This window comes from Protopterus annectens, chromosome 1.part2 (genome assembly GCF_019279795.1).
Source record: "Protopterus annectens isolate FY-2018-M chromosome 1.part2, PAN1.0, whole genome shotgun sequence".
Classification (NCBI taxonomy): Eukaryota; Metazoa; Chordata; order Ceratodontiformes; family Protopteridae; genus Protopterus; species Protopterus annectens.
This window is the reverse complement of record NC_056727.1, coordinates 622,621,034-622,635,826: the sequence shown is the minus strand read 5'-3', so window position 1 is coordinate 622,635,826 and position 14,793 is coordinate 622,621,034. Positions and strand designations below refer to the sequence as shown.

The 14,793-nt window shown below is 36.6% G+C and overlaps 1 protein-coding gene across 1 annotated transcript in view; it reads left to right on the top strand.

The window, feature by feature from the left end:
- KMO (kynurenine 3-monooxygenase) overlaps nucleotides 1-14,793 on the top strand; it is a 616,236-nt gene that overhangs the window by 489,159 nt on the left and 112,284 nt on the right. Inside the window, exon 8 of the mRNA XM_044058035.1 lies at nucleotides 7,084-7,155. Within this exon, the coding sequence (XP_043913970.1) occupies nucleotides 7,084-7,155 (72 nt within the window). The remainder of the gene's footprint in view (nucleotides 1-7,083; nucleotides 7,156-14,793) is intronic.

Sequence of the window (14,793 nt, the reverse complement as noted above, 5' to 3'; positions counted from 1 at the left end):
GCTAAAGTAGTTAGGAAGACCTTCTACATTGCCCACCTTATCATGAAGGGATTCTCATCTAGATCAAGGGAGGTCATAGTCTCCCTATACTCATCACTCATCAGACCAATGATTGAGTACAATGCCCCATTCGGAATGTATCTGACCCGACACTTGCAGCAGCTGGAGAGGCCACAAAAGTTCCTCACCAAAAGGATAAAGGGTCTCAAACATCTGTCCTATGCTGCCCGACTGAAAGAACTCTAGCTCTATTCAGTCGCTTACCGCTTGCTCAGAGGTGACCTTTGCCTAACATACAAGGCCATGTCAAACCCAGATTTGATGAATATGCTTCACCTCAAAAAATCTAGATCCGTCAGAGCCACAAGGGCGGGAGACTTAAACCTCGACATGGCTATTAATAGGACGTGCTGGAGGGATAGATTCATCACCCAAAGACTCCCTATGCTGTGGAATAAAATCCCGGTATATGTGAGGCAGAGCACCTCGCTGGCCTTGTTCAAGAGAAATCTTGGCCAATGGATGGGAGATCACAGATATACCCCAGGGATTACCTCAGTGTCACTGCTCGACAGAGGCACAGCAAAATAATGGGTATAGTTCCCCATACTAAAGGGGTGGCGTAAGCCATGAAACTATGGGCTAGGCTTGTAAATGCCCTCGGGCAGATAGCCTAGTATGAAGCTATGAACCTATGAACCTATAAATCAATAAAACAAGCGCTTTCACTCAATGCCGAGCTTTCTCAAGTTCATAATAAAACTGCCAAATGGCAACATTAAATAGTCCCTTCAAAATCACATGATTAATTAATTAATATAGTTAAATTAATTTAATAATATAATTATATAATTAATAAATAAAAGGCACATCACCAAGCCAATGAAATACTTAAAACAAAATGGCATGTCAATGTTGTTGTTTAAATCCACTAACTAGATGAGAAAATGCAAAAGGCAAAGATACCACCGCACATTAATGTGTGCATTAAAAATATTAAAAATATTAAAAATGTTTAAAAATATTTAAAAATATTTGAAGGTGTGTAAAGCTGTGTGATGCTGTCTGGAGCTAGAAACCTCACAGGCGTGCCATTCTATTTTTGAGAACACTAATGATGTTAATATTATTATATTTAATATTTCAAGTTTATATATCCTTTCTAGGAATTTTCTTTTTAATTCCAACTGTTTTACTAACTGTGCGAGCAAGGGGGTGATTTATTTAGGGTTCTGCACCACTTGCACTAGTTTCTATATAGGCAAAACTGAAAGTAGCCTTAGAAAAAGAATCTATGAACACTTTTATGACATCTCCAAACAGAAAGATTGTAATGCCTTTTTCAAGCACTCCCTCACATGCTCAAATTACGAACTTAGGTTTTTGGTTTTAGAACAAGTGTTGCCAGATGCCAGAGGGGGTGACTGGGAGACAACCTTGGAATACAGAGAACTTCTCTGGCAACTAAGGTTGGATGCCAGCAGACCCCCAGGCTTGAATGATAATATTAACATCATTAGTGTTCTCAAAAATAGAATGGCATGCCTGTGAGGTTTCTAGCTCCAGACAGCTTCACACAGCTTTACACACCTTCAAATATTTTTAAATATTTTTAAACATTTTTAATATTTTTAATATTTTTAATGCACACATTAATGTGTGGTGGTATCTTTGCCTTTTGCATTTTCTCATCTAGTTAGTGGATTTAAACAACATCATTGACATGCCGTTTTGTTTTAAGTATTTCATTGGCTTGGTGATGTGCCTTTTATTTATTAATTATATAATTATATTATTAAATTAATTTAACTATATTAATTAAGTAATTAATCATGTGATTTTGGAGGGATTATTTAATGTTGCCATTTGGCAGTTTTATTATGAACTTGAGAAAGCTCGGCATTAAGCCGAGCGAAAGCGCTTGTTTTATTGATTTAAATAAAGTCATTCCACTTGGACCATTTGGGGCTGGTATCCTGCCTGGATTTTTTGTTCTTGGTTATTGCTCTGGACTGTTGACTATAGAAAAGTATTTATTTTGTATCTGAATGACTCTACAACTTACAATTTCCGAAATGTAAACAACATTCTCAAACACCACATGGAAATTGGACAGATTTATACACAACCAATTTTCTTTTATAATAGATACGAAAATGGACAGGCACTTCTATTCTGTAATGAGTAATGTATGTCATGAAGGAAAAATGAGCCTGGAAACCAGAAACAGTTTCATATTATTAAAAGAAAACCAATTCTAAATTATATACATCTAATGAAATACACAGCTATTTATATTTTTACATGCAGAAAAAAGAATATAGCCTCTGACATTTCCTTCCCTTCTACTCCACAAACACATCTTTTTGAGAGAAACTTTCCTAAGAAACATAACTTGTGGAGAAAATGTATTTGCATAGTTAAATCTCCCAACTCCCTTTCTTGGAAGACCTTACACTTTTTTATCAGAGTAAAACCCTTTTGACATCTCCAACTGGCATTTTTTTACTTGAGTAGTTAACTTTACTTTTTTAATTGACTTTTGGGTCGCTTTACCTACGTGCTTTTTCACCATTTGAGCACACACTGATAAAGCCGTGTACATGCCTTCAAACTCTTGGATTTCTTGAATGTTAGTTGAGAATAGCTGCTATGACAGCACTAAATTATTTAATGAAGTTTCAGAATGGGCATCATTAAGAAGGTGTATTACCAAGATCCCCCTCTTAATTCCTTCTATATCCTACTTCAAATGCTAAGTACCAATAACTGTCCCCAGTGGTAGGGATTCATCATGTTAATATGGTCAGGTTTTGTTTCTGTCTCCTGGGTGGCAACTCAACCATATGGCAGCATTTCTTACTTTTCTTACAACACCGAAATGTCCCTCCTCCACTTCTGAAAACTTATTTTGCAAAACTTAAGCACCATTACCTTTTGTCGCACAGTATATTTTGTTCTCTCACTCTTCACTCATATCAAACCTTCTGTTGCTGTTGTGCTTGGGCTAGGGTGCCCCTGTATTTTTCTTAGAGTATTAATTTCACATAGTTAGCAGATTGTGAATTGGAGCTTTAGAGTTATTTCTTCCATTATTTAGCAAGCAAAGGAATATCAAATTCTTTATCTTTTAAGTATTATATTTTATCTTTTAAGTATTATATGTTTATGAGAAAACTTTGTTAATGCAAGTTTTGTTGTTTACAAAACTGAAAATGTAAACTTTATTTCTTCTACAGTTTATCATTTTACAAATGTGTAAATGTAGCACTCTAATCAGAATAAGGTGTACCATTATACATTTCATAATAATAATAGTAAACAGAATCAGAAATAATGCTGCTGTGAAACATATAAAAAGTTTTTTTAGTGCACTTTTATAAATCTTATAGTATAGAAATGTTTATTGCAGTTGTTTGCTGCTAAGTAAACATCACATTTTGTTTAGGGTATTAATTTTACAGACTTAGCAAGTAGTGAAATTTTGTAGTTATGAAAAAATAGGGTCATATTTTAACTTTAAATGTTTGAATGCCAGCATTTAAACTGTGCTTTTCTTTATTGTTCTGAGTCAGCTTTCTTGGGACCTTGTCATATACTTTCTCCAAATTTAGGAATGCTGCTATGGGTTCTATCCATATCTCCAACTTTTTCTTCACTGTCTGTTTCATGCCAGGTTTACTGCATCCTGGTCTGAGTCTGAACTTTTCAACTTGCATTTTACTTTTTCCTGCAGTGTAACAGCAGTTTACTACTTCTGTGCTGTCTGCAGTTGTCACTGTCCCCTTTCTTCTTGTATATAGACAATACATTACTTATTCTTTCATCTGGGATATTCCTTTCTCTCACTGTTGCTATAAGTAACCTCTGGAGCGACTTCTTCCCTAACTCACATAAAATCTTGACCATATCTGACATGTGGGAGATCCAATCTTAACAGCTCTCAGGGGGGCTTAAAAAAAGATTGTTAAGAGGAGACTTGCTGGCTGGCAAAAATGGTGACAGAAAGTAAACAGATTTTTAAAGCTGTTACAACTTCACACTGACAGCTGGAAACAGAATACATGGATAGGGCTTTGAGGCAGACTGCATAGAACATGTTATTTACTTCCTTTATTTTTTAGTGAAGAAACTCTGTAAAGGTTCCAATTGTCGGATGTGCCTGGTTAGGTACATACCAAAGGAAGCATTGTACTCAATGATAGATCTGATGAATGCTGAATACAGTGGAACAATGACCATCTTGGACCTAGATGTTGTACCATTATTTGTAAGTTGCACAACATAGAATGATTTCCTTACTACCTCAGACACATGATGGTGAAAGGCTAGATTACTGTCTACGTTTGTCCCAAAGTTCCTGACTACTGAGTCAACTCTTAGGGGTATGGTGTCAATATGATAGCAACAATGGGCTGACTTCCCAAAGGATGCTATTATGCATTTCATGGCATTTAGCTTTAGTCCATGGCTCTGATACCAGTTATTTGTCTGTGTCAGCTGTTCTTGGAGAACATTAGTATCAGTGAGGGATTCTATGACTGCTTCTAATTTGCAGTTGCCTGCAAATTTGGGCAGCCAGAGGACCTTGACATTGACCTCGACTTCAGAGAAGTAGATCCCAAAAAGGAGTGGTCCCAGGACAGATCTCTGAAGGACTCTGCTTATGACTGACCTCTTTGTAGAGGGGGGCACCCCAATTTTAACTATCTGGTTCCATCTGTGAGCCATCCGGCCAATCACTGCATGACATAAGGGTTTATACTTAACCTCCTAAGTTTATCAACAATGCCAGAGTGGGGTATTGTGTCAAATGCCTTGGCCAGGTCAAGGTAGACAGTATGAACTGTTTTACCCTCATCCATTTCTTTGGTGACCTTCTCAAAGAAGTCCAGCAGATTGAGTAGGCATGATCTGCCCTTGATGAAACTAGACTGGATGGGTCCAGTGTCTGTTGGTTTCCTATGTCATTATTGATCATTTTCATGATAATTCTTTCCATGGCATTGCATATGAGCCTAATAAGACTTATGGGTCTGTAGTTTCCAGCATCTATAAATGGTCCACCTTTGTGCAGAGGGATAATGGTTGTCATTCTCTTTTCATGCAGCAACCATCATACATTCATGAGGCATGAAGCCTGTTTGGCAGTTACAGTTAAATGGTGATTCCAGAGGGCCTGGCAGGTCATGTTTCATGCTATTTAGAAGGCAGCCTGGGAAATTGTTGGGGCCCATCACTGAAGTGCATTGGCCTAAGAAAGAGCACTGAGGACCTATCCTGTAGTGATAATAGGGGGAGTTATATTTGATGGTATGGAGTAAAGTTAGATCTGAAACTGTCTGCCAGATGGATTGCTATATTTTCTAGCTCACTATCAGTGGGTCTATTAACAATGAGCTCTGCGCACAATTGTTTATTATCATTGAGGTTGTGGACATACCTAAAGAATGCTTTGTGGTTGCCCTTGGCCTGGGAGGCCAAATGTACCTCAAATTTGGCTTTGGTAGACTTTATTTGCCCTCTGAGTTTATTTTTTTAGTTTGTTGAGTGTACTTTTATCATGCTTAGTGCAATATCGCCTAATTTTTGCCATGATTTTCTTCCTTCAGTTATACAACCAATTGATATTGTGATTCCACCAGGGTAACTTGTTTTTTGAGTTAGCTCTGTTCTTATACCTGGTGGGTACAGCTATTAACATGCTTTAATAGGGTTTCTATGAACAGTTTTGCTTAGGGTTTAGGGGGGCTTGAAATTTTGCCAGGTTATCATTAATAATAGGAAGGCAGCCTTAGAGTAGTTGCTTAACATCTAGTGTTAGCTGGGGTTCCGGGTTTTATTTTTACTTCAAAGAAGACTATTTTGTGATCTAACCTCACCAGAAAGGACATTTCACTAGAGGGTGTATAGCACTCTTCCATAGTAGTTTGGACTAGATCCAGTATATTTGCACCCCTAGATGGTGTATTGGCAATCAGATCCAGGGAGTTTGGGCTTACAAATTCCAGAAATCTCTGTGCCTACACATTTGGTGTTGTATATGATTCCCAGTTAATAGTGGAGTAAATAAAATTGCCCATGAACATGCCATTGGGTTGGATGATTAGTATTTCCAGTAAGCTTGCTTATGTGTTATGAGTTTCCAGAATAATAGAGGGGGGACCTATTGCTTACCAGGAAGTGGTATGGGATTTTGGCTGTGGTGATTTGAAGAAGGAGAAGCTCAAGTGCATCATCCTGTTTGTCCAGCCCTGAGGTATATTTATTTTTTTTGTAAATTGAGACTCCTCCACCTGTAATACCTGCTTGTGTAGTAGCTGGTCCAAATGTGTGGTAGGCATTATAGTCTTGCACGGTTGGGGGTGTTCTCTGCAGCTTTAAACCATGTACCAGCCAGCCTTGCCAGATTTTCCTGTAAAGTTTCACAGATTTCGTTGGCCATTTGACATGTTTACTCACTGTTCAAGATTGTTATTAGGGATACTTTGCAAACACCTTTATTGTAATAGACATCAGCTAGGTAAACTTACTACCTTGATTCCTCAATGTAACAGAATTGCGCTCACCTACCTGAATTAACAAAGAAGATCTTAACACAGAATGACCACTCGTATACATGGAGGCATGTAAGAATAAGCAAGAATTTTACCAAGACTGGGATACTAACTAATTATATTTTTCTTGGGTTACTAGCTGCTTGTTACTGCTTTCAACTTGCTGGTTTGGACTATATAGGCTTCCTGTCATTCCAAACTTCAGATTTACTGAGAACTTATAGGTTATAGGAAAGTAATAGAAAATCAGTCTACATATTTTTCTACTGCATATTATAGATCAGCCATTTCCCCCATTTTTTCATTGTCTATATTATACTTGAGCCACATCTGGCTTCACTGAAATTTTTCCTTAATTACTAGCCTCTCATTCAACAATTCCAGAAGTACTTATATAGTTCATCACATAGTCATTTTGTGGTATTAGTGTTCAACATAGACACTTTTTCCTTTGAGACAGAAAGACTGCATGTTGCACTAGTAACAAAGACTCGGTGGATACGTAATGATTTTTTTTTCTCCACAGTTTGCAATGGAGCCCAATTTTCTTCACATCTGGCCTAGAAACACCTTCATGATGATTGCATTACCAAATCTGGTAGGCATGCTGTTTTACTCTTACCTATCATTTGCTTTTAATAATGGCATAAAAGTAACAGTATTTTGTACTGTGCATCTGCATTTTTTGCTTTCCTTTTTAAGGATTTTGTTTGTTAAAATACCCAAAAAAGAGTTAACATGCAATAGTAGAAATATATGCCTGTGTTCAGCATAGAAGAAATACTTCATGAAATGTATATCAAGTAAAATAACATTTTAGGAATATGAAAAAAAATATAATTTTTTTCTAAAGAATTTGCTTATTAATTCTTCAGCATTGACAAAAAGAAAATGCAGAGATATCTAGGTGAGAATAATGTCAGATAGCAGTGAATTTTGCTGTCCTGGGTAAATAGAAATTGTGCTGCATTATCAGTTAATCAAACATTTTAAAACCTTTGCAAACTGCGTGGTTAGTGTCAATACTAACATTTTTATATTATATGTTATTACTCCAGCACCACCCACTTTGAGAAAACTTTTCCTACAGAAGAAAACAAGTTAAAATTAAACTGATGTTGCTTTCAGGCTGACTACACAGTGCTTACACATTTGGAGAGGCTGCAATGTTTTGAGCAGCTGAGTTGTCACTGAACTGCACATTGTATTTTTATCCCTACATGGCAATTCCAACAGATGACGTCAGACATAACTCTTCTGAATTATTCATGATACATTGTCTGGGAATAGGGTATATACTGATCTAATTTGGCTCCAACCCACTTGTCATATATTATTTAGTCACATACTTCACAAACAGCATACCTACCAAACAGCATAGGGCCATGAAAAATCATGTCAGAGGGTCCAAAATCATAGCAGTCAAAATTGGTATACAAATAAATTCATGCCCCATGGAGAGAGGAGTCATAAATGTGAACATTTGTTCTGTTGGGCTTTTATTTCACCACCATTGCTTTAGGTCAATGTCAACTATCCCTGTACACACACACAGACACATAGATACACACGTGTGCTTGTGTGCACACACACAGATATCACCATCAATTACAGCTACTTGCATAGCTGCATATAACTCAGATGTTTGCTTGCAGTTAAATGAATGTCAAAATGCACAAATAATGAACAAAAAATGTTATTTCAAGTTTGCTGCTGTCAGAGCCATACAGTGCAACCCCAGTACAACTTGCACCTGCCTTATCAACCTCTTATCTCAAGAATTAGGAATATGATTTTAAATATTACTCTTGTATGTATAAGTAGTTGCTAAAATAACAGTTTTTCAATTTAGAAACTGTTTTCTGATGGATGTGAAATTTGAAACTCATGTCTATATTATTTAGTGACTGCAATCCACATTAATTTGTGTAGAAAACCACATATTTTAAGAGGAGTAGACCAAAAATATAAAGCAAAATAAGAGACATCTATGCCCTTATCCCCTTTGCATGCACATGTGTGCTTGCACAAACATACACACTCACACAGTTTGAAATAAAAACACCTATGCCACTCATAAAACATGAATAGAAATGCATAAAAACAAAAAACTGCATTTTTATGAGAGGATTTATTGTTAGTGTTGTGCAATTAGTATGAATTTATGTAGTTTTTTGTTTTTATGCATTTTTATGCATTCCTATTCATGTTTTATGAGTGGTATAGGCGTTTTTATTTTATGTTATTTTACTATGGTTAATGTATTTTAGAGTAAGCACTTTATGTTGTGTACTATGATAGTTGCACTGTGCCTTTAATGGTTTATCTGTTTTTGCTCCTTTTTTGCCATATAAGGGTGTACAAGAAAGGGGGTTCTTTTGGTCTGAGGAAGTCTATCCAGGTGAAAGCGCTTACCACGTCTCCTGTTTGTATCACAATAAATCCGAATTTTTAAAGTTCATGAAGCAGCTGTTCTTTCAGTTTTGTTTCCTGCATTTTGGTTAGTGCTGTGTTTACTGCCTGCATCGCTACTGTGCCTTTTATGTTAGTTTATGTGCTTGGACTGAGTTTGGCACAGGTAGTGTTAGTCCTGTGAGGAATGATATTTCTTGGACTTAAGTTTTGAATTAGCATGCATTTCCTGAAAGATGTGAAGTCTGAAACTGAAATGTTTGTTATTTAGTGAGTATTCATTTCTTTTGCAAGAAAGCCACAAATTGTATGATGAACAAACCAAAAATATAGGCAAAAGCAAGGACAGGTGAGAGGTAATCCCAGCTCGTTCCCAGTCTCCATTCACAGATATTTTTATTTTTGTGGCTGACCTCACCCTGCAGTCTTCTTCAGCAACATTATGGAATTTCCTATTCCAGTTTCACTTCTTATTGTTCAGAAACAAGTAATGTTGACATTCAATGCAGATATATATGTGCCCTTCTTAGAAAGCTGAATGTTCAGAACATTGACATTCATAACAGTCAGCCCAAAACGGAGAAACAGTACAATACCAAAGTGACATAACACTGAAGATGAAAAGATCGCACAGTGCAGGGGGTTTATTGTGTGAGACTGCAGTGGAGGTAAGTTTGAGGTTTTGCTATTTCCAAGTGTACTACAATCTAGGAGTTAGTATATATATAATAACAGGGGATGTGGGGAGTGCAGACCTCTACATAGGGGGTACTGGGGGGGGGGGTCTTGCCTTCCTGCAAAAACATATATATATATTTGATGTTTTGTAAATCAGTGTTACTGAACTTTGCTATTTTGCCATTTTGTTGTTTAGGAGTCGAAGTTATGAATGACAATACTGTAAGCGTTTGATGTTCTAACATTGTGTGTGTGTGTGTGTGTGTGTGTGTGTGTGTGTGTGTGTGTGTGTGTGTGTGTGTGTGTGTGTGTGTGTGTGTGTGTGTGTGTGTGTATATATATATATATATATATATATATATATATATATATATATATATATATGTATGTATGTATACATAAATATATATACACATACAGACATATAGATTCATAGGTATATACTAGGCTAACGACCACCAGGGCCTTTATAAGCCTAGCCATGCAACTCAGCCCACTTTGCTTCCCCTTGTAACATGTGTGTCTTAATTTGGGGGATATGTCTGTTAGGAGTTTAGTAAAAAGTTATGTAGGAGGTATGTTAATTAGGGAATGCTTACTGTTGGCATATTTCTATAAAAGACATGGGTACCAGCCAGGGGATGAATTTATGATTACCTGTTCTGTATTAGTTAGGGAATGTTTACTGTTGGCCTCCATCTATAAGAGACATGAAGGTCCATATACACATACACTTTTTATATTGCTCAATATTTATATCTCTGTCTCCCTTTCTCTCTCTCTCTCTCTCTCTGAGGGATTCATGTTGATAAAGTGATGACAGTTTGGTCAAATGGAAATTGACTGGAAATATTTAGCTGCAAGCACTTTTGGTAAAACTCCAACAAAATCTTTTTGCAGGGGGTAAGACCCTTACACCCCCAAACTTAAATATTTCTACTTTGTGGTTGGACAACAGTAGAGAAAAGGGAATTTTCCATTATCCCCAAAGGTGCATTCAGATAAACATTTTCAGTCAATTTGTATTTATTTATTTATTTTATATTTATTTATTTAATATTTGTTTACTGGGAAGTCTGACTTGGAATGAGTCAGTTTTCAGCAGAGGCCCAGGGAGAAATGCTCCAGATGCATGTCTTTGTAACACAGACACAAACACACACACACACACACACACATATATATGTATATATATATATATGTATACATAAATATCCATGCACATACAGACATATAGGTTCTTAGGCTAATGACCACCAGGGCCTTGATTTCACTGAAATGCTGTTGAAACACTGACACATTTCCTCTCTGTGCATGCATATGCCATCTGTCGTGATGTGCTAAATTAACATGCCAAAACTATGTACTAAATATTTGTTTTACATTTCCTGTATTACTCTTTGTACAATGTCTTCAAGGCCTAGATCATTCCTGAAAAGGGTCCTCAGACCATTGTAGTTAAACAGTTATTAAACAAAAAGGAAATAAGTAAATAAACCTGGGACACCTTGTAATCTCCTGAGAGATACTGCCTAAAAAGTTCCAATCCTCTCTCATGGTAATCAAGTCCTTAGTAAGGAAGTCCTTAATATCACCTGCACCTCCTTCCTAGTCTTTCTTTGGTATTTCCACCTTCCACCACAAGAAAAAGGGAGGGACCCACATTTTCCCCAACAACATCTGTCCATTTAAAGGTTAGATTTACTTTAGTGCTCCCAGCAAATCCTTAGAAAATAGTCACATGTTCTTATTATACAAGCGTACTACATACTCATGGTACAATTGGTACCAATTAATTTTTATGACTGGGTGGTCTAGAAACTTGTCAGCTAATGGTCTGCATGCTTTATCCATGAAATTATGTAGCCTCTTCCTTGTTCTTTCAGATACTTTGACTAAAATGCCATTCTGCCTTTTCAGCCTCTGCACTGCCACTTCCATTAGGAACTGAACCCCTGGCCATATCTACATTATAGTCATCAAATCTTTATTCTCATTTCCAGGGTTTTCATAGGCACTTGCGCATGTCATTTGCCTCACCATATAATACTTTCACAGATGCATTTCCCAGAATTTCTCATGAGACAATAGTTCTCTTGTTACCTAATGCTACTTCATACCAGGTATAGTTATCCAGTGGCCTCCTAATGGCCTACTCTCCTGGTAAACCTATTTCTTCTGCTGTAGCATTCATTGTAATTTACTGACATACAAATCCACTATAACCCACATGCATTCTAGTGGCATAAGTGGCAATGCAATAAGAAAATACATAATTTGAACTGATCTTTCAAACATCACTTATAAGCACCTGATCTGTGGTGCTCCAAACCTTTTTTATAATTTCTATAGAGGCTCCCCTTTTCTGAGCATGTGTTGTTGTTCTTATCTAAAAAGAAAAGAATGCTTTTTGTTGCAAATTGAACCCTAAACACTCAACTGCTGTCTTTAAGATCATCCTGAATTGATATTGTGTCAATGCCTCTTCTTCTCTGCCTCCTTAAATTCCTTGGTAAACACTTTATAAAGTCCTACCTAGCCATGGTGCTTTACTAGCTGGTAATGAGTGTTTTTTTTCATTGCAGGTTTTGCCGCCCTCGCTGCATACCAATTATCATCAGCACCCTCAAGGTCAGTTGGCCCATTCATTCCCCAGTCACAAGATGATGGTAAACTAGGAAGGGCTGTTATTTATGCAACTGTGTGGAGGGTTCATATTTTTTGGTCCCTACTCTGTCCCATGTGCATGCCTGATTCATGAGGGAAGGTGGGGCGTATTGAGCTGGCCATGCTAACTGCTCTTCACTTTTGCAAGGAGCTCTGCCAGCAATCATCTTAACCCTCCTGTCTTAAGCATTGGGTGATGGATTTACCAGTCTCCAGCAGGGAAATCACACCCAAAAGTGTGTTTACAGAGTGCCTGCCTATCATCCCCCCACCTGGAGGAGGTGATTGTGCCATGACCCTTTAGTCGTCTCTCTTCCTACCTGGCTCCTCCACTGCAGGGGGTGCTATCTGAAACCTTGTCACCTGGGTTGCAGATAGGAATGTGTATCTCTGCATCACAGAGACAGGCAAAGTAGTAAGTTTATCTTAATCAGTATTTCTTCTTCTTCTTTGTGAAACTTTATAGGGTATGCATCTATGTCAATTGTAAACCATATTTTAGTCAGTATATATGTATATCTGAAAGCTTTCCATTTTCATTCCCTTAACTATTTTTGACACTTGTGCGCCTTCCGCTCATTTACTGATTTTGTATCAGATGCTGCTCGGTCCCCATACCATCTAGAACTATTAGTATTGGCACTTTATTCATTGAAGGACTAACCTTATAAGTTAGAAGTTTGTATGCCCTCATTTATTTGCCCAGTAAATCATAAAGTATTTTTCCAGTTTATCTTGAACTGTCAGAGACTATCTTGCTCTATTTTTTTATTTTAACATCAGGAATACTTTATACTTGCACTTAACCCTTCTGCATTCCTGCTGTAGCCTTTCTAGCTGATGTTAGAACCAAACTACATCTTCTCCCTCTTTGTGCACTTAATATTGTTAATTTCCAATAACCAGATACCGACCAGTCGTCTTAATCACAAATCATTTCCAAACCTAGCTATCTATTTCTGGTTCTTACACTCCTCTTTATTAAATATTAATGGTAATTTTTTCTAACTGTTGATACAAAATTACTACATGAATAATGATCTCTATGTGCTCTGAAAGTGCCACTGAATCATATTTATTATCTTCAGTAACAGTGGCCAATTATTATTTCTATTTGCTATTACCTCTATATAGACAAGAAAATACATATAATCTACCCTTCAGGAAAAATGCCTAAAAGTAAAAATTCAGTCTTCTCCTCTGTAATCAGCTTTTTTTTTGGTTGTGTCATGTAAAAATGTGTTCATTATGATTGAATCTTTATCTTTACTGCACTATTTAATGTTCCCAAAATGCATCCAACATATTTATTTCATCTTTGTTTTGGTGATAATGTTTGCAATAATTATATTCCTGGAAGCAAACCTATAACCCACCTACTTCTTCTCCTTTTAGTATTTAACAGTTTCTATTGGGTCTGTATTATAATCTTGAAGTTACGGAACATCGAATACAATATGGTCGACACCATAATATCAAAGTTCCTTAACTTCGAAAATAAAAAAATGTTAAACATCAAATACTTACCCTAATGGGTTTAAGCAGGGGGGCAAGCCCCCCTGCACCCCCACACCCCCCGCTACTTAAATATACCAACTCCGAGATTGCACTTTAATGTAGTATGGTGGTGCGGAAAGGAAAGATTTCCCTTTCCTACACAATAGTGCAATCTCGGAGTTGGTATATTTAAGTAGCGGGGGTGTGGGTGGTGCAGGGGGGCTTGCCCCCTGTCTACACTTGTTAGTTTTTTTTTTTGTTCTATAAATATTTTTATTGTGCTTTGATTGTTTAATAGTTCGATGTTTATGCATTCAAACTATTAAACAGTCGAGATTATAATATAGACCCGCTTCTATTCAGTCTGCAAACCAAAAAAAATATATAATCACAGATATCAATGAGGTGTTACATGAGTATTTCTCTCATCCCTGCCATCTTTCCATAAATCTTATAATATCCTTATTTTTAATTTATTTTTAACTTATTATTATTATCATAATTTATTATTATTTTGTTTTTTTTTTTTTGCAAAAATGGCACTGTGGCCTATGTTTGCTTGATTTTCTGTAACATTTTTCTGGATTTTTTGCTGACAGTATCCTGTTTGCATTCCGTATCATTAGGCAGACAAAACATTCAGTACACTTAGTAGAAGGAATATTTGTTGCCACTCATCAGATCATTATTGTGTTGTTCTGTAACCCTAAAACCGTTTAAGTAAAATTGTGATAGTAATAGACAACAGTTACTTTATTACTTACAAAAGAAAAAAAGATGTTCTGTTGTCACAGTTACATATTGCTTCACTAACAAATACTATTAACCACTAAACCATTTACAACATAAAAACAAAAAGGGTCTTGTCACAGTCTACACTTACGAAGATATTCAAACAAGGCTTATACTACAGATGAAAAAGCCACACCCTTAGTCAATCTCTCCCATCATACAGCACCCACAATGTTATCTTCAGAGTTGT